This window comes from Fringilla coelebs (genome assembly GCF_963513975.1).
Source record: "Fringilla coelebs genome assembly, chromosome: Z".
In the NCBI taxonomy this organism is placed as follows: domain Eukaryota; kingdom Metazoa; phylum Chordata; class Aves; order Passeriformes; family Fringillidae; genus Fringilla; species Fringilla coelebs.
The window spans coordinates 80537303-80557299 of record NC_140031.1 but is presented as its reverse complement, the minus strand read 5'-3'; the positions used below and the strand labels follow the sequence as shown (position 1 = coordinate 80557299).

The 19997-nt window shown below is 37.9% G+C and overlaps 1 protein-coding gene across 1 annotated transcript in view; it reads left to right on the top strand.

The window, feature by feature from the left end:
* Positions 1 to 19997, top strand: part of FBN2 (fibrillin 2) — a gene marked incomplete at both ends in the record, with an annotated part of 118672 nt that overhangs the window by 72441 nt on the left and 26234 nt on the right. Inside the window, 17 exon segments of the mRNA XM_084224742.1 lie at positions 1585 to 1710; positions 3328 to 3456; positions 4583 to 4708; positions 5377 to 5511; positions 6328 to 6450; positions 6583 to 6708; positions 7277 to 7402; positions 8364 to 8486; positions 9592 to 9714; positions 11282 to 11407; positions 13585 to 13707; positions 13931 to 14053; positions 14334 to 14495; positions 15461 to 15529; positions 16206 to 16331; positions 17034 to 17159; positions 17677 to 17829. Coding sequence (XP_084080868.1) covers positions 1585 to 1710; positions 3328 to 3456; positions 4583 to 4708; positions 5377 to 5511; positions 6328 to 6450; positions 6583 to 6708; positions 7277 to 7402; positions 8364 to 8486; positions 9592 to 9714; positions 11282 to 11407; positions 13585 to 13707; positions 13931 to 14053; positions 14334 to 14495; positions 15461 to 15529; positions 16206 to 16331; positions 17034 to 17159; positions 17677 to 17829 — 2145 coding nt within the window.

Below are 19997 nucleotides of genomic sequence, written 5' to 3'. Positions count from 1 at the left end.
TTGTTAAGTGTGCTTGAGAGATAGGATAAAGGTGTTTGCCTTAAAGAGCTGATGGTACAGGGGAGGGGATTCTCTGCTTTCATGGGAGCTTGAGAGCAAAAGGTGCAAGGTCTGAAGTGGGTAAGGAGGAGAAGGAAATTCCTGAAAGGAGAGGAGCTCTGAATTACAGGAATACTGTAGAATGTCCATGTTTTTTAAGATAGTGCTTTGCAGGGAGTGAGCTGAGCATCAAATGGTATGAGAAATGAGTTATTTTAGATGTAAACATAAAATATTACTAAAATTTGACCAGGGCTCTCTGGGAGACTGGAGAAGGATGGATTCTTTCTCTGGTTTGCAAAATCAGTAAGTGATTAAAATGAGAGGGTGTTTGTTGTGTTATGATCATGAGGGCAGTGACAGCAAGGATCTGCAGTGATAAAGGAGTCAAATAAAAGTATTTCGTCCAGTTCTTGCTAGCTTTACCTCCTGTAGAGCAACAACAGTACAGAAGAGGCTGGAAAGTGTTAAGAAACCAGACCCAAGTTACTTCAGATGGCTAAAATCTGAGAAGAAAAACTAGTTTTCTGTGCCCAGAAGCTCAGGTGATCCAGAAATTTGTTAGGGCTTTTTTTTTTTTTTTTTTTTTTTTTTTTTTTAAGGATATATTCTGAAGCATTTGTGTTGGAATATTTTGAGTTGCTTTAGAAAGCTGTAACAGGTGAGGCCTCTGCTTCACCATAAATAAGCTCTGCTTTTCAGGAGTCATTACTCTCAGACAAAGCTCTTGATTTTCACTGATTTACTAAAGAAATAAGGAAAATAACAACAAAATAACCACAATGATCTTATCAACACTTGTTTAATTAAAAAATAGTTATTTAATAAATCCTGTCTAGGCTGAGATTTTCTGAGGTTTGGCTTCCTGTTTGTTTCTTAATTTGGACCACTCCTGTGTTCCATGCACAGAAATGAGTGGGAGATATATGTTTGTTTTGTTGAAGATGATTCTCAGTTAAGGACATTGCCTCAGCAAATTATTTCACAGTGTGTAGGAGAGGTCATTCAGCCTTGTCCTGATCCTTTAACAATTTATGTTACTCAGCATTGAGGAGGGGTGAAACATTTCACTTGATAGTCTACAAAAGAAAAAAAATATAATTTTCAAAGCAGCTCCAGATAAAACTGGCAGTTTTTGGTTTGAAAACCAAACCCAGTCAGCCAGGTAATGGTTGCCCATTTTACAGACTAGCTCAGGAATGCCAGGAATATTGATTGTGGCTCAAAGCAAACTTGAGCACCATACACATACCGGAGTTTCAGCTCAGAGAGTATCCCTGAATTTCTTTGACTGCTGATAAGCATAAACTTTTAAATTATTGCTTTGGATATTGTGAAGCAAAGAAAGCCAAAAAGAGCCAAAAAGATAGGGAAACATCTCACCTCCAGTCAGGTCTCCAAGGATGTCCCCTCCAACCCAAATCCTGCCTTTTATGCTCAATGCTCAAGTTGGTAAGAAGGAATAGGAAATTCCTGTTGATTCCATATATCTTTGTGCTTTAGAATTTCTTAATTCTTAATTACTTCCTTTGTTTTTATTCCTAGATATCAATGAATGTAAAGTGTTCCCTGGCATGTGCATGAACGGTAAATGTAGAAACACAATTGGAAGTTTCAAATGCAGATGTAACAGTGGGTTCACTTTAGATATGGATGAAAGAAACTGTACAGGTGAGTAAGCCTTGCATTTTCCACAATTTTCCTTAGAATAATGGAATAGTCCTGGTTGAAAAAGGCCAGGAAAGACCAACCTGCTCCTTCAACCTGTTGTGGGGAAAGGGAGCCCAGATGAGTTTATCTAGCACCCTGTCCACCTTGGAAAGATCCAGTGATGGGGACTCCACCACATCCCTGGGGCTTTTTTAAGGGACTTGCTCTTCTGGCGTAGCTTGGTGATCTGGAAACCCAGTGCCATTAATTTCCTTCAGTTTCTAAGAGTTTAATCTTTTGACAGAATGGCCAACAGTCTCAGGTTTTCCTTTCAGAAACTGATTCTTTAATAAATACAACACTTTTATATTTTTATAATTGATGTTTAAACTGCTCAGGTCATGCTGTATCAGTACAAAATGAAAAATCAACAAGGATCACCAGCAAAGCCAAGTTTAATGTTCTAACACAGAAATTATCTTAATTTATCTTTCTTACTCTCTGGTCATTGTATCACCAAATGATTTTAGAGACTGCAAGTTAATTTCCATTTAGATTTGATGGCTGAGAATGCACAAGGGCACCTCAGCAAATCTGACACCAGTGCAACGTTAACTCGGGAAGACACAGACACGTGTTTAATTTGCAAGTTTAGGATTTTGTTCTTTACTGTCTGGAAAACCTGAAGATAAGGTTGACAGTTCTGTGGCTGTGGGCACTTGGATGCCAGCGTTGTGGGTGGTTAGCTCTGTGCTGAAAATGAAGGAGGTTTTGTTACGATGTGCAGGCGTCCCTGAGTGTGTCTGAGTAATAACTATGAAGTGTGGGTGGTAAGGCATGTTCACTGAGGTTGGTCTGGATGCTGACATTACCCTAACTGGTGATTTCCTTGTTTTTACAGTGATTGCATTGATGAAGAATGTATTTTACAAACTTTATTTCTAAACTAACCAGAGTAGGTCGGAAAACTCCTTGCAAAAGCTTTTTTTTCCCCCACTTCTGTTCTGTGGTGATGAAATTACTCCACTGGGCAGCTGTAGAGAAACAGGTTTTCTGAAAGAGGTTACTAAATATCTGGGTTCCTACAAACTTTATAAAGCAACTTCTTGCTGATTTAAAACAAGCAAAAAAGTAATGTGACAGATCTGCCATGTGGGTCTGACACCTCCACACATCTGTGAGGACTGGGTGTCATCACCCAGCAGAGACCTGTCCATGGGAAGTGACACAAAGTCCTCTCCTGCAATACTTACCTGTTTCACTGGATCATATCCACATTAAAATTCCCCTTTAGATTTCTGACTCACTACCAGTGTGATACCTCTGTAAGAATGATATCTTGTAATGTCTTATACTTCGTTTTTTCCTTAAGAATCTAACCTTAAATTGCAATTAATAGAGGCAGACTTGTTACATAGTTTACTATGGCCTGAGAGCTCTGAAGACTCAGCCTTACAAATCTTTTATGAACTGTTTCACATAATCAGAAGTTTTTATAAGTAATTTTTTTCTCTGTTGATTTGCATACTGTACATAGTTTCTGTCGACTTAATTTACAGTGGCATTTTTTTTCTGTGAAAAGCAGGATAACCTTAAACCCAGTTTGATTTTTCTAACCTCTCCATTGCTATGAAACAGACATTGATGAGTGCAGGATCTCCCCAGACTTGTGTGGAAGTGGCACTTGTGTCAACACTCCTGGCAGCTTTGAGTGTGAGTGCTTTGATGGCTACGAAAGTGGATTTATGATGATGAAGAACTGCATGGGTAAGTGTTGCCAGGATGCCCTGGAGTCTCCATTTGTTGTGCAGAGCCTGGCTATCATCTGAGCTGAGCACTTCAGATATGTCCTTATTGTGATTTCATGAGCAAATGGGTCAGATAGGCAGTTTATAGAGACAGATAACTGAATTAAGTATATAGCCTTGCTTGTTCTGTATGCTAATTACTTATACCCTTAAGAGACACTTATTCTGTACAGATATTTTAGAATGGCAGCAGCTCTTCACACAACTCATTTAAAAACTGCTAATGGGGTTCCCAAATATTTGGTAAAGCTAGGAATAGAAAGCTGGAGTTTCAAAAGCAGTGTCAGTCCCTTTTCATTGGTTCTTCTAGGCCTCATAAAATTCTCACATCATTTCCTGAAAGAAAATTACGTCTCTTTAATCTGATTAAAGTTGTAAGAATAGGTCTGGAGACACCAAAACGTGTCTAGCCACTCTAAAAAATCTTGACTTAGGCTTCAATGGCCTTTTGTTGTTTTCCTGCAAATTGTGATGCTTTTAGACTTTCCTGGGAGTCCAGAAGTGTGAGTGCACCTTGAACATCTTTTGTTTGTATTTCTCTCTGTCCCAATCTGTAGTGTTAGCTGGTTTTATCAGTTTTGTGAGTCAAATATTCAATTTTCCTTTATAAGCTGTAGGCAGAATATTTCCCGGCTACACCATGGCACACACAGGAATTACCAAACTGAGGAGCCATTTAGGTAAAAATTGATACACAAACATCCATCCACCATGGCTGCATCCACAGACAGGAATTTCAGTGCATACATGAGCAGGTGTCTGATTGCCTTAAGCAGTTTAAAAATGTGTATACATCACATTAATGCATTGTTCTAAAGGGCAATATCCAAAACTTTGCTGCCTTTGCTTGTCATGTTTTCTTGAATATCTTGAATTTCTGGTTTTCTTGAGAGGAAAAATACCCATCTTTAGGGTTAATAATAATGTAGAGTTTTTGGTTTGCTCTGTTGTGCTGCGTGAGTAGAGGTGTCAACACCATGAAACAATCCCTTTATTTTCTCACTTATAGACACTGGGAATTGCTTTTCTCTTTGTTACCCTTACATGTGCCCATTTTATATCTGCACGTGGTGTTTTCTTTGCAGATATAGATGAGTGTGAACGCAACCCTCTGCTGTGCAGAGGTGGCACCTGTGTGAACACTGAGGGGAGCTTTCGCTGTGACTGTCCCCTGGGGCATGAGCTGTCACCATCGCAGGAGGAATGCTTGGGTGAGTTTCAACTCAGGAAAATAATCTTTAGTTCAAGGAATGGTCGGTCCCTGGGGAAGGTGGGGTCTCAGGAATCTCTTAAACAAATTAATGCGCCTCCTTTATATCAAAAATTGTATCTTCAAATAAAAAACTAGAGGCCTCTAAAAATCTTCAGTGCCAGTAATGCTGTTGACTCCAAAGAGGAGTGTTTTATCAGGCCTCTTAGGGGTTATTTAGCAACTGAAAGGACTGTACCACTCACAGGAACGACTTTAATCAGTCACAAAAAGGTGTTGTCCTGTGTTCAAATGCATCTCTCCTTTTAACACATAATCCACCAAAACAATGAAGGAAAAAAAAAAAAGAAAGGAAAAAAAGTCAAAAAAGAATCATGTTATCTCTTTGGCCTATTTTCTTGATGGAAAATAGCAGACTTGGTAATTAATGCCCACAGCAGACTCTGTAATTCATTCTCTCAGACCTGAGTCAGAGAAGATAAATCTTTGGACAACAGCCTAAACATAGTGTGCAGAACTCCATTCCTTGAGCTGGAACATGCCAAGAACAAGAAAGAAATTCAATAAACCTGAAAGCCACCAGTTTGCAATATTACCTCTCATTCTGCCTGAGCTGTTTAAGCTGTTAAATATCCTGAATTGCAACTGATCTGAACGATTCTTCCCCAGATGTAAACGAGTGCTCGTTGAGTGACAGTCTCTGCAGAAATGGCAAGTGTGTGAACATGGTTGGGACCTACCAGTGCTTCTGTGACTCTGGGTACCAGCCCACTCCTGACAGACAGGGATGCACAGGCAAGTGTTGTGCACCTGCACCTGGGATTTTGTGCTTCAGCTGCATTGCTCCATCTGTCCTTGCTTTCATTTAACTTCACACCTTCCTTTTGAAAATCAGCAGGGCTGTTTTCTCATGTGCTGTGAGGCTTATCATGAGCTGTTGTGGGAATACAGAAGTATAAAGGAATATAAAGAAGGTATAAAAATATGTTTGCTGCAGTGAACTCTGCAGAATACTTTGAAATTATACTTCCTGCTCCAGTGAAATCAGAGGTTTGTACTGATTAAAATCAGAGGTTTCAGCTAACAGCCAGAAAATACGCCTAGATTTCTTGATCAAGCAAGAAAAGCTCTATGCATTGATGGTCTGTCTTTCACATTTTTCTCCTTATCATTTGTATCTCTTTAATCCTTCACTATAATAACACTGAATTATGTAGTGCCCAGCACCTCAACTCCTTGCAAAGGAGAACAGCAGTACTGAGAGGGTTTTCTATTTGCTTGGTACGGTTTTCTACAAAATTGTACATTTGTGCCACATTTTAAGGTTTAAGTTTCTCAAGGTTTCTCTTTCTTTCCTTTCCAAACCTTGTTTCTTGAGCTTTTTTTCACACCTGTAGCAATACACAGGAGCAAAACCAAAATTTAACTTAGCAGCTTGTTCCCACAGATGAAAAAGCAGTTGAAAGAGGGAAAAAAGAACCAAATATAAATCAGAGACAGTAGAATGAGAATAAAAATTCAGAATGAAGCCACTGATTAAGTTCTTTATGTAAAATCTGAAGGGAATATGATGTTTTTCTTCAAGAAGTAGACTTACTGCTCCCAATGTTGCTTCCCCAGATATTGATGAGTGTATGATAATGAATGGAGGCTGTGACACCCACTGCACTAACTCAGAGGGCAGCTATGAGTGCAGCTGCAGTGATGGCTATGCTCTGATGGCAGATGTCAGGACATGTGCAGGTAGGTTTTTACAACTCAAAAGCTCTGGCATCATTATCTTTCAGCCAAAATCAAAGTGGTGTTCTAGCCCATCCACGTCAGTGACAGAAATATTACCTGCCTCTTTTTTTTTTTTTTTTTTCCCTTCCTCAGATATTGATGAATGTGAAGACAATCCAGATATCTGTGATGGTGGGCAGTGTACCAATATCCCAGGGGAATATCGCTGTCTCTGTTACGATGGATTTATGGTTTCTATAGACATGAAAGCTTGTGTTGGTAAGTAGCTGTGTGCACCACATTTAGTGTAAGTCTTGAAGATTCTGCAGCTTTTCCAGGATGTTCTTTCTACTGCATCCTTGAAAGTGAATATGGAAATCATGTATTTTTTGAAAAAAATAATCTGTGTGCCTGTTGGTAACCAGATCCTACAGTTAAAAAACATTGGTGTGATTTTGCTATAATGGAACATGTGTACTGAGAGGGGATCAGATGAGGGGCTCAGAAGGGGGCATTTCAAAAATTATTCATTGGAAGAAAATTATTATGATCATGGACATCATGGATATGTTTTAAGAAAATTATTTTAAGTGATTCTTGTAAGAAAAAGTTTGCTTCATATTCTTTTAATTAGCATTCCAAAAAAAGGTGAAAACAAATGGTATTTGTCTTACCACAAAACCGTGGTATTTGTACTACACATTTATCCTTACTTGTTTTGGGGAATTTACAGAGTGGAACAGCTGAAATATATTATGACCTCATATAGTAGGTATTTTCACCTGAAATAAAGTGTTCCAAAATGACAGTAATGTCCAACTACTAATTAATTTATAATCACCTACAGATGTGAATGAATGTGATTTGAATTCCAACATCTGCATGTTTGGGGAGTGTGAAAACACCAAAGGCTCCTTCATTTGTCACTGTCAAGTTGGGTACTCAGTCAAGAAAGGAACCACAGGGTGCACAGGTAAAACAGATTTCCAGTGAATGTGTTATATACATTGGTTGGCTTCCAGGTAAAATAAATGCACAAGTGTTCACACACAAGGGAGAGGTTGGTACCTGTACATGTTTGTATATATATATGAGTGTTTCACATCTGCTAGCATGTGCCAGAGTTTTAAAGAGAGTGTTCCTTCACCAGTATCAATGCTGGAGGCCCATTGCAAAATAATTTTAAAGATTTTGGCAGCCCAGGTTACGTGAACACCCCTGTTACAGAGCTGGGCTTGGGATGGCAAGGCTGCAGTTGTGTTGGAAGTTTTTTATCAGTGCTCATTTGTCACATGTACCTGCAGGATGAACTTATCTCAACTCAAGCTGCAGGAAATGGCCATGTGGTCTAAGGAAAGAACAAGAGGGGGAAAAAAAAGTTTAAAAATCCTTCAACATTTGCCAACAATTTTTAAAGTTCTGTAGTCGCTCATAATCACTATACACGTTCTGGGATGTTTAAGCAGTACCTTTTCTTCTGTATGTTCTCAAGAATCCAGGCTCATCCAAAAGAAGCTGACAGAATTTCTCCTACAATTTTGTGTTTAGGAATCTGCTGTATAATTACTGTGGCCGTGTGTGTATAATTATTTTTATGACTGAAAGGTGGCTGTGCACCCAAAGACCTCATCCCAGTTTTAGACATAAAAAGATCAGCATATTTCATATTTCTGGAAAAGAGTGTTAATTTCATGCTGAAAAGCAGTTGTAGGAAAGTGGACTGATTGTCATGTTTGCAAACAAAGAGCAAAAATAAAATGCAATTGTCACTCCTTTTTACTGATACAGAATATGAAATAGCTTGCTTGAATTTTAATAAGTTCTTAAACATTTGTTTTTTAAATGAGTGAAAACCCTCACAGTGGAAATATGTAAAAGGAGCAGAATTTTTAATATTCTGATGTAAATACTGATAGTTTGTTTTGTGCTTGTAGATGTGAATGAGTGTGAAATTGCAGCTCACAACTGTGACATGCATGCCTTGTGTGTCAATGTGCCAGGAAGTTTTAAATGCAGTTGCAGAGAAGGTTGGGTTGGAAATGGCATTAAGTGTATTGGTAAGTACACAGAAAACAAAGATTTTTTTTCTCTTTCTCCCCACTCTTTTTTTTCTTTTTTCTGAAAGCATGTAATGTGATTGTGTGATTAGTACATTGGAAACAAAGAATTATTATTCTGTGTACTGTAGCCTGTAGACAGATGGGTATGAAAGATTCTTGTGTTTCATAGATTTGGTTTTCTAAGAAAAAGGAAAATTTTACTGTCTCAGAAACTTAAGGCTGTAACATCTTTCCAAATTAACTACACATTTTACAAAGTTTATATACAACTGCTACTAGAATGTGCAAAAAAAAAAAAAAAGACCCAGAAATTAAATAGATTTTGTTTTATTGTTTCCTGTCAGTCAGATATTTCCAGTCCTTCAAACATTTTTTGTAAAAGTCTTGTAATTTATTTGATTTATAGACCCTGATGTAAACCAGATTGGGACTGGAGGGGTGGGAAACCTGTATCTGCATTTGCTGGGCTGCTGTAGTTGTGTATGTCCCCTTGCCTTCATGTTTCAGTTTGGTGACTAAAAGATTGTAATACTTGCTCTTCGTTTTCGGAACATTTTGGGATCTATGGAAGATAAGGCTTTATTGAAGTAACTTGCTAAAAAATATTATGAGAATTCTTGTTTCTTCTTCTTTTTTCCTTATTTCTTTTCTTTTTTCTTTTTTCTTTTCATACATATTAACATCCAAGTGAATAACTTGCCTCAACTCTCATGGGGTTTCATTGTTTTCACTTTCTTCTATGACTTGAGGAGACTTCCTAAATAAGTGGCAGTTTTTTACCTCACTGCATTTCTCTGGTTCAGTTTCTTTTTTTTATAAACTAATTTTGAATATAAGGTCATTAACAGGACTTTAACATCCAAGTAATGAGCCAGCTGAATTCCATCTGTTGTTCCGAAATATTTTCCCAGTCCCACCCGCAGTAATTTAAAGGAAGACGTTTAAAATAGAGTCACTGTAGATTAACCCTGTATCATCTAATACTGAACATGTGCATTTATGGAGACATAAATCAAGTTTGCAGTGGTGCTGGTTATCTTGGCAGTTAATCACCAGCCAGTTTACTAATTGCTGTGCTGCTGCCTGCACTTTTTGGCCCCAGATCTTGATGAATGCTCCAACGGGACCCAGCGGTGCAGCGCCAACGCCCAGTGTGTGAACAGCCCGGGCTCCTACCACTGTGCCTGTGCAGAGGGATTCACTGGAGATGGCTTCACCTGCTCTGGTAAGGGGTTTTGTGACACCTGACCTGTCTGTGGTGGTTCTTCTCTTGTATGGAACCTTTGTGAATTCAACCTGAGTCCACAGTGCAAGACGATAAATGTGAAAATGTAATTTAAGATCAAGATGCTTCTTGTCTGTCCTGTATAAGAAATGGTGTCAGAGGCACCTGATTTTTCTTTTGATTTGTGATTTTGGACTCACTGAGTCCATTTTTTTTGGGAAAGTTCCTGTCTGCTGCTTCTTCCTCCACCTCATCTTCATGCCAGTTATTTTGAACATGCATGTCCTGCTTGCAGCAGTGCCTCTAGTCAAGAACACCAAATGCCAGCTCTATTACAGTTCCTGTGACATCATTTATTTTCCCATCACCCAGTAGAACAGGATGTGATCATTAACATACGATTGTTTAAACAGAAAAACAAACTGTAGTTAAAAAACGTTGCCCATGATCTCTGCATTTAAATTTATAGGTGAAAATGGACATTGTTATTCACACAGCAAGTGACTCAAAATAAACTGACATGTATTATATCAAATGTAAAGATTTTATATTCAATAGTAATCACTGTGTCTTGGGTTACTCTGATCTTTATCACTTACAGGGTAGAGATACAACATTATCTCTGCTCTCAGCTTTTAACACATCCTCTATTTGGTCACCATATCTAAAGGTCTGAAGAAACGCATCCTAATGATAGTAAAATACCTAGAAAACTATGGTGAATGCATTTATTACTGGCTAAGTGGCTAATTACAAACAAAAATTAATTTAAAGCTTAGAAACAAGGTTTTCTGATTAGTAGTGTGAAGTTTTTTATTTGAGAATAAAGACCTTGAAATATGACTTTGTTTTGTATTTCAAGTTTTTGGTTCATGAGGACAATGTTTTATCCCTATATTGAGCTTCTGGGTTTCTCTAAAAAGGAGATGTAATGCTAATTATAGACTAATAAAAGGAAGAAAGCATGTAAAATCCTTTTTGGACAATCATAACCATACCTGACAAAATTATCACTTCTTATGATGACTGCAACGGTGAATGCCCTCCTTTGCCATTCTCTTTCTTTATAGCTCTTTTGGGGCATACTAGGAGAATTTCTGGTGTGCAAGCAGTACTTGTAATGTTCCTCACCCTCAAAGAATATTTTCTAAAATGACTATGATAATAATTTTTTACGTGTTATTTAGGAAAATTTGCCTTTTGAACATTTTTTCTGACAAAGTAGCATAGCAATATATACCAAGAGGCAAAATTTTGACTTTTTAAGCAAGGTGTTTAACTTTTTTGTCACGATTCTTCAAGACTGAATCTTAAAAGCCTAAATTGTTAAAAAAAAAGTTCATCTGTTAATGAAAAACAAGGAGCAAGGAATCATGGAAATGTGAAAGGGATAAATTTACTAACTGTGTTTGCTTTTCTGCATTCTTTCCATTGCTTCAGGATCTAAGTGTTCTGTTTTATACCTTCACCGCTCAACAGCGCTATTATTTCGAACACCGGGATATATTTATGTGTACTTCTGCTGGTGAAACCTGTAATTCCAGAGAGGTTTTCCTGTCTTCCACAGATGTTGATGAGTGTGCAGAGAATGTGGAGCTGTGTGAGAACGGGCAGTGCCTGAACGCCCCCGGCGCCTTCCGCTGTGAGTGTGAGATGGGCTTCACCCCTGCCTCTGACAGCAAGTCCTGCCAAGGTGAGCTGCTGCTGCTGCTGCTGCTGCTGCCTCAGCTCTGCTCTCTGAGTCTGGCTTGGCTGCCCTGAAGCAAAGAGCAACCAACAGGACCTCAGCCTGGGAGCAGGGAAAGCAGCACATGTTTCACATACGAGGAATTTCTTCAGTGTGAATTATGTTGGAAGGTTGCTTTCATCTTTTTTGTGATGCTTTCCTGGCTTTCACCCATAAATCCCAGAGCAGAGGTTTGCCTCAGCAATTCTGAATTTTTTTTTTTAACTCCTTTTTGTCACTATTGGATAGTGTGTGGAAAATCCTGTGTTGTCTTTCTAGTCCAGTTCAGCTTCTATTCCCTATTGTGTTCTTTTACCTTTTGTTGTTGTTATTTAATATGGCTGTGTAGTAAATGAAAACATTTTAGCTGGTGCATCAAAGCTTTTAACTTATTTCATATTTAATGGTGAAAACCACATAACATCTTCGGAAATTAAAACTCTTGGTGAGATGTGATAAACAGGTTTCAAAATTTCCTCTCTAAGATTCATTCCAGAGCGTGGCATGTTCCAGCATTCAGGTGTATATGTAGGAATCAGACTTCAGAATAATTCAGGTGCTTCTGAGGAATTACCTGTGTTACAGTCAGGTTTGTTAATCATTATCAAGTGTTGTCAGTCATCTTTACTGAATTTCTTGGTGCAACTCATTTGTATTAGAGTGGTGCCAATAGTCTAATAAAAATCCTCTAATAGATCCAATCTATTCCAGCCAACCAATGTTTTGAAAAACAATGTAACTATAAATTTTGGGTCAGTGTGTTGAAGGATTTGGGTCCAACAATTGAAGGATTTTGGAGAAATGCTTAATATGTTGCTGTGATTACAGCAGACATCTGAGAGCATTCCATTGATTAAATTGTGCTGTTGGAAAACGAAAATATCTGGGTCCCGAATTCTTAAAAGAAGTTAAGCTTTTATTTCTCTCATTTTGAAGTTGATCTAATAATCTGTACTATGATAAGAAGAGTCCTTTGCTGATTTCTACAATCAAGAGGCAAAATCCAGTCTTGATTTAGTGAAATAATGGTAATAAAAATTATTAATCCACTTTCTTTAGAAGTCTCTTGGGATGGCAGTACATTAGCTTCTCAATGACCTGATTTGGAGGTAATTCCATGGCTGTACTCCAGGGTATTTAGAAATTTTCTTTTCCAGATGAAATTGACTCAGGACTTTTGGATGTTGACCATTCATTTTCCCTAAAAAATGTGTCTCTCAAATTGTCTTCAGAATTTAACCTTTCTCATATATTACTATAAAGAGGCATTTAATCACTTCTCAGCCTCTGGCTGAGGTAATCCAGCCAGGTTAAAAGTAGATATTTTATTACTATAATAATTTTAATACCCCTTTTGCACATCTTGTGCAATATAAGTTCATCAACAGAGCACTGTACTCAGAATTTCAAATTAAGATTTGGCTGTGCTTTGTAAAATGATATTAATGCTTTCCACTTCCCTGACTGTGCTAAAAATAATTCGCTAATGCGTGCCAGAACAGCATTTTCCTTTTCCACAGCTGCTTTATTCTGGCAACTTAAAAAGTCCTGCTGTCTGACAGTACATGGAGGGGTTTTTTTTCCACTCCTATCCTACTTAGTTTGAGCTCAGAAGGCTTTTACAATTTGTGCCTAAAGCCATAGCTTTGCAGTCCATGGTGTCAGTGTTCATCTCCTTTCTACACTGCAGCTGACAAAATCATCCAGTTTTCTGTCAGTGTCTTTCAACTTGATTTCATCTTCAATTTAGATGAGTGTGCAGGCAGTCCTTTAGATGCATTTTAGCTCATCTGTGTGTAGTTACTACATAACTATTTCAATGTGGGCTTGAGAAAATCATGGATAATTTTTATACTTCCTGTACTCCTATTTTCCCTGTGTTCTTCCTCCAAGGAGATACGACTTGTTGATGCCTAAACACTCTCTTTCTTCTTATTACACTCACTTTACAAATATAAATTCACAAATAGAAATTTTGTGTAGTGTTCTACACAAACTCAAAAATGTTAGTTTTTAAAATATTTTGCATGTGACTCCTTTTGTTTTTACAGTGCTGTGACACATAGTAACAACAACAGCAATAATAATAATGACGATATTGTGGTGATGCTATGTAACTTTCTGGTTTTAATACATTCCTTCAGACATGGATGAATGCTCCTTCCAGAATATTTGTGTGTTTGGCACCTGCAATAATCTCCCAGGAATGTTTCGTTGTATCTGTGATGATGGCTATGAACTGGATCGAACAGGGGGAAATTGCACAGGTCAGTCATTGCTTTTCAGAAATACATTAGCAACAAGAGTTGCTTCTTAAATATGAAAATGAACAAGATTTATTTGTAGTCATTTGTTGAATTATTTTTAGGACTCTCCTTCAGTTTCAGCTAAAATTCACTTGGATTTGAAACTTCCTAAGTTGTCTTAGAAAGTAAAATCATTCTTTTCTGTCCAATGAGCAGATTTATGAATGTGAATTTCCTATTTTAGATATCGATGAATGTGCTGATCCCATTAATTGTGTTAATGGTCTTTGTGTGAACACTCCTGGAAGATATGAGTGTAATTGTCCTCCAGACTTCCAGCTGAATCCTACTGGAGTGGGTTGTGTGGGTAAGTAAAAGCTTCCAGAACTATCACTTTAAAAATCACTGCTTTTATGCAAATAAGGTAGAAAAATAATGATTCCACAATCCTGCATATCCTGTTACATAGTTTTTTAGTGTTACCTCTCTTGACATCAATAACTATCAATGTTCTTGAAGTGCCAATGACTTCAAGAACACAATGCTACCTGAATCCCTCCTTCTAGGTATGAAATTGCAGATGAATGCCTGCAGTTCTTTGCCTGGATCATGGTGTGCAGCTGTAACCAGTTGTGTTTTTTTCATAGATAACCGTGTGGGCAGCTGCTACCTGAAGTTTGGACCAAGAGGAGACGGGGGCCTGTCCTGCAACACTGAGATTGGGGTTGGAGTCACTCGTTCCTCGTGCTGCTGCTCGCTGGGAAAGGCTTGGGGGAACCCCTGTGAGACCTGTCCCCCTGTCAACAGCAGTAAGGAAATGTCCTCATGTTCTCCTGCCTTATTTCAGAAGGGATGGAAAAGGAATTTACAGGCTTTTACTGTGTTGCTGTGTGTTGGTCATTGGAGTCAAATTTCCCTGCCACTGTCAGAGGGACCAGGGGTGTGGACCTGAGCATCACGGACCTGACCTTTAGTCTTCTGTGACTGACTTGGTGCCTGTTCTCACACTAATAAATCAGTGCTACCTTTAGAACACACTTCCCACCAGACCAGGTGGTACTTTAGGTAGTTTTGGGCAGTTTATTTTGCTATTACTTTTCTCCCATTAAAAAAAAAGAAAAGTTAAGAACTTTGCAGATAAGAATGAAATAGAGTGCATACATCTGCTGGGCATTTTTGTTCAGCAGCTCCAAGCTGGTAAGAAAATAATTATGCTTAGAACTCCAATCATGGCTTTAATTTGGAGGGCTTAATTATTCTCCAGAGTGTTGATAACTGTTCTTATTTATGTCTAAGTCACTTTTGAGTACTTTCAAAACTATTACTTAATGATAGTTATCAGCTTTGTAGAGCTTTGAAGGTCTTTAATGAATATTGCAACACAAATGTCAAGTGTTTTCTTTACAGCCTCATAGCAATAGGAATTCCAAATTTGACACCTTTATCAGTGGCATACTGACATTTCATATTAAAGAACTAATCAAAACAGAAAATATATGGCCTCTGTAAGGACACAGTATGGAAAAATCAATATTGTGCCTGCCTCAAGAGTATCTGAATTATGGTAATAAAAGAAAGCATAACTCCTCATCTTACATTGGTTTTTGTTAATCTAATGCACATGTTTTATTTACTGTGAATAGGTCAAAAAAGTAGAGACCAAGTGACTGTAGGGAAGAACAGCCATTAAAAACACAAGTGATATTTTATTATTCTGTTGTCATGATTTTATTTTTTATGAGACTGACATGTCTCTTGTTATATTTTACTTTAGCTGAATACAACACTCTCTGTCCAGGGGGAGAAGGATTCAGACCAAATCCCATTACTATTATTTTAGAAGGTGAGTTTCTTATAAATGACTGTGATGATTGATATTGATAATAATAGTAAAAAAGGGGTCATCTTTGAAGAGGAACTGCAGTTTTTCAAAAATCATTATATTTAGTGCAAAGCTAAAACAACTGTTAATGTGAATTGAGAAGCAACATGAAAAGGCACACAGCAAAAGAATATTGAAGAAGTCCAACACTATTTCAGTAGGAAAACAATGTGGTGCATACCTTTTGTGTGCTTCCTTACTTTAACTGGATTTCAAAATTGGGCCCTGAAGGATAAGTCATTTATGAAAATTACAGCTCATCCGCAGAAAGTGCAAATGTCAGGACATATTCATCAGGCAAAGCAGCTCTGGTTCCAATAAATGGGCAGAAGTGAGGGATTAGATGCCAAAATCCTGTAAACAGCAATGGAACATTGGGCTTAACAAGCTGAAACTGCTCCTTAAGGGCTGTTAAATGGAAAAGAATGAGCATCTTATCCATGCATTCCTGGAGAGCAATTTAGAAGGAAAAAAAAAAAAAAAAACAAAAAAGACCACAAACCACCAAAAAACCACACATGACAGTTCAAAGCTACTAGTTGGCAAAATTTCAGGGCAGTACTTAAATTCTCTTCTTTCTTTTCATTGCGGAATGAAATTATAGTAAGTTGTTCTTTTTTTTCCCCTCTGTTTTCAGACATTGATGAATGTCAGGAGCTGCCAGGTCTCTGCCAAGGTGGAAATTGCATCAACACTTTTGGCAGCTTCCAGTGTGAATGCCCAAAAGGTTACTACCTCAGTGAAGAGACAAGAATCTGTGAAGGTTGGGTCCTTTAAAGAAAGCCTCTTTCTCTGTCACAGTGCAGCTCTTATGAAAACCACTTCTTTAAATCCTTAAGTAGGCATGGTACACCCCACCCTCACCTAGAGTCTTCCCTAAAATCATTATCTTTGGCACCAGTGATGCAATGGGTACAAATCTTGAAATGGAACACTTCAATGTATTATTTATTTTAGATATTAGACCTCAGCCATGTGTATTCAGCAAACTAAGGGGTTTTTAATGATTTCTGACTTCTCACCCTGCAAGTTTTATGATGCTCTCTGCATTTTGGGTGTGAGAGTAGCAGTTTAATTTACTCAGTATGAAGTAAAGTTCATACTGTTTTTCCTTCTGTGTTTGAGAATTTTCATAACTGTTACAACCAAATTGTAAATTGATCCTAAATTGACCCTAAAAAGTGACTAACCCTGCTGTGAGAAAAAGGTGTGAATGTCTTTTGTGAAGTTGATTTCAGTGGCAAATTCAAGAATTTAGAGTTTATTCAGCATGCTGTCTTGCACTTAAGAGAACTAAGGCTAAACTTAGAGGTTAAAATCAGAGCTATATTTTCCAAGCTATTCTTTAAATGAAGGATTTTTCTCATCTTACCGTGGTTTATTATGGTTGTATTTCTCAGAAATACTTGCTTAGCCTTGGACCTCTTCTCCCTCATTAACTGGAGTGTTTTTTCTTGTTTCCTAGACATTGATGAGTGTGTTGCACACCCTGGTGTCTGTGGTCCTGGCACCTGCTACAACACCTTGGGGAACTACACCTGCATTTGCCCACCTGAATATATGCAGGTGAACGGAGGACACAGCTGCATGGGTATGCAAAATGTCATCTTTACTGGAACTGCAAGATTATCAGGCTGTTTGAGGCCCAGACCCTGTGCTTTGTGTTTATTTTGACTGTTTTTAGCTCCCAGCTGGTGTCGTGTTTTCAGAAAAGAGATGCCTGTGATTGGGCTGCAGCCTTTAGGGGCTCTTACTCCCTAACAGGGCTCACTGTTCACTGGTTTATTTCAGCTGATCATTTCCAAATGGTGGGGCTTACCATACAAATGGATCTGTTGAGTATCTACACTGTGTTTATGATTTCTTAGGAGTTTGTCTTTTCCCCCCTTGTGTCTTTAAATGAAAACAGAAAATATGCCACACAATTCTAAAAAATCCACAAAGACTGTGGATTACATCAATCATTAAATTATTTTGAAATGCCTGTGTTTATGTTGCATTCAGAAAACAGTGTTAATGACTCTTCTCTGGTAGGGGGTTTTATTTACATAATATCATAATTATCATGATTTTGGTTACTTCATAAGTGCTTCTTTTCTCACATCCAGACATGAGGAAAAGCTTTTGCTACAGAAGCTATAATGGAACCTACTGTGAGAATGAACTGCCCTTCAATGTGACCAAAAGGATGTGCTGCTGCACATACAATATTGGGAAAGCCTGGAGCAAACCTTGTGAGCTGTGTCCAACTCCAGGAACAGGTAGATCCTTCTGTGGTCACCCCATTTTGTTACTTTCTTTGCTTATCTGCTGCTTTGACTTATTAACTAAAGTTAATATTTCATCCCAAAAGAACTTTTACTGAGCAGTAATACTGGTGTTGAAGATACTGGCTGACCAGAGATACCTCCTGTCTAGTCTGTCCTCCAGGATAATTAATTTAGGAGAGTGTAATTTAGTTCTTGATAGTTGGAGACACATTTATCGTGGTAGTCCTAGTCTGTCAGAACATCAAAATTTGGTTTCATACTGGGTGTAGGAAGCCTTTCTAGATTTTTCAGCTGTGCCTCACGTTTGATCCACGATCTGCTTGGTCACATTTACATTTCCTCTGCTGAAGGTGACTGAACTTCCAAAATTGCCCAGTAAGTATGGCATTGCAATGGAAAGTAAAGAATTCTTTTCCATAAATGCAGGTGAAAATAATAAAGGACTGTTGATTTTCAGTCAGTCTTTATGGAATTGTTTTCATGGAATAAGACATCCCTGAAAGCTCAACGCAGAAAAGTCATTGGTGGGAGACTCACCAACTCAGAGGGAAACCTGACATCCACTGAAAAATTCTTTACATTTGAAAAAAAAGAGAAAAGAGGCTTAGATAAAACTAAAAAACTCATGAGCCTGTTTTGTACAAATGCAGTTTGTTGTTTAATGTACTTGCCCCAGGTTTACTGGTTTAGTATCACTTACTCTATGTCTCTGGTGCTGTGATTTTAATATCATTTATGATTTTAGTGTAAAGAATTTATTACTTCCATTCAAAGTGGTGATTTGATGTAAACAACAGATAATTTAAGAAAGATTTTCCCTCACAGTAAAGAGGAGGAAAATAGGACAGAAAAGAAGAGAAAACTGCCTTTTCCTTCTTAAATAGGAGGAGGGAGAATGAAGGAATGCTCCTCCTAGTCAGGAATGGGAAATGGAAATAAGCTTGTGAGAGGAAATACGTTTGCTACCACAGAGAGCTCATGAAATTCTTTCCCATAATCATTTATCTAAATGTCATAAAATTGTCACCATGGTGACAACATGATGAAAAGAGTACAGCAAACTGCTAGCAGGGATTCATGCAAATAATGTTCTTGGTAGAAGAAAGAATTCTCCTTTTAGATTTCTGACACTCAAATTCTCAAAAACTCCTGCAGTTTTTAATGATTTGGTAAAACCAGAATTGCTTGGTATTGTGCAAGCAGTTATGGGGTTTAAATATTTCCTGAAATATTTCAGTGTTTCCTTGTTAGCTTTTCTAAATGAATTTACTGTTTTTGCAGGCATGGTTGAACCTTTTTCACCATGAAAAGGGATTGTGTGGGGGATCAAACACAACTCCCAAGTGGAAATGGTTGAATAGCTACACTTATGTTCTATAATCAGTTGCTTTGCAATCTGGGTGAGGGCTGCACATCACAGGCAGGGGTTGGAGTACACTGACCTTACCCACGTCACCAGATGAGCCCAGTGGCTCATGAAAAGCATTATTCTGCCCTGATGAGGATTGTAAGTGAACTTCATATGCCCATGCATTTGCCTTTTTTTCTTTGGTGAACAGAGCTCTTTCTTCGTTTTTTTCTGTGTTTATTCTTAGCAATCAGTCTCTGTTTGATGACTTTAAGTAGTAAAGACTGTTTCGTTTGGTTTTACACATTACACAGATCATAACTATAAGCATACAGACTTTACCCAGAAATAATAGTCCTTTTTTGTTTGGTCTTTTTTACCCAAAGAAGTGTAGAAAGGTGGTTCACTGTTACATGGTAACAAAGAATGTACAGAACTCTTCCATGGTTTAGTAATTTCAGGAGTTCCTGATCTCACTTTTTTCCTGTTATGTGACAGATCTTTTTGTTCTAAAAAATAGTATAGTTATAATGGGGTTTTGAAATTTAAACTCACTGATGCAAAGCCAAGCTTCCAGAAGGTAAATCTCTGGCATGCTTTTATGTGGATATTTTGGCAATTTGTGTTAAGACATTTTCATACAATTCTTACGTAATTATGTACCCTTTCTCTACACAGACAATAAAGACGGGGGGAAAAAAGTGTAAAAACTGAATTCAGTGAAATTCATGAAACATGGAAGTAGTATAATAGAACTAAAGAGGTCCTGCAATCCTTGGAGCCTCTTCCTCATCCTCCCAGACCTGATGTG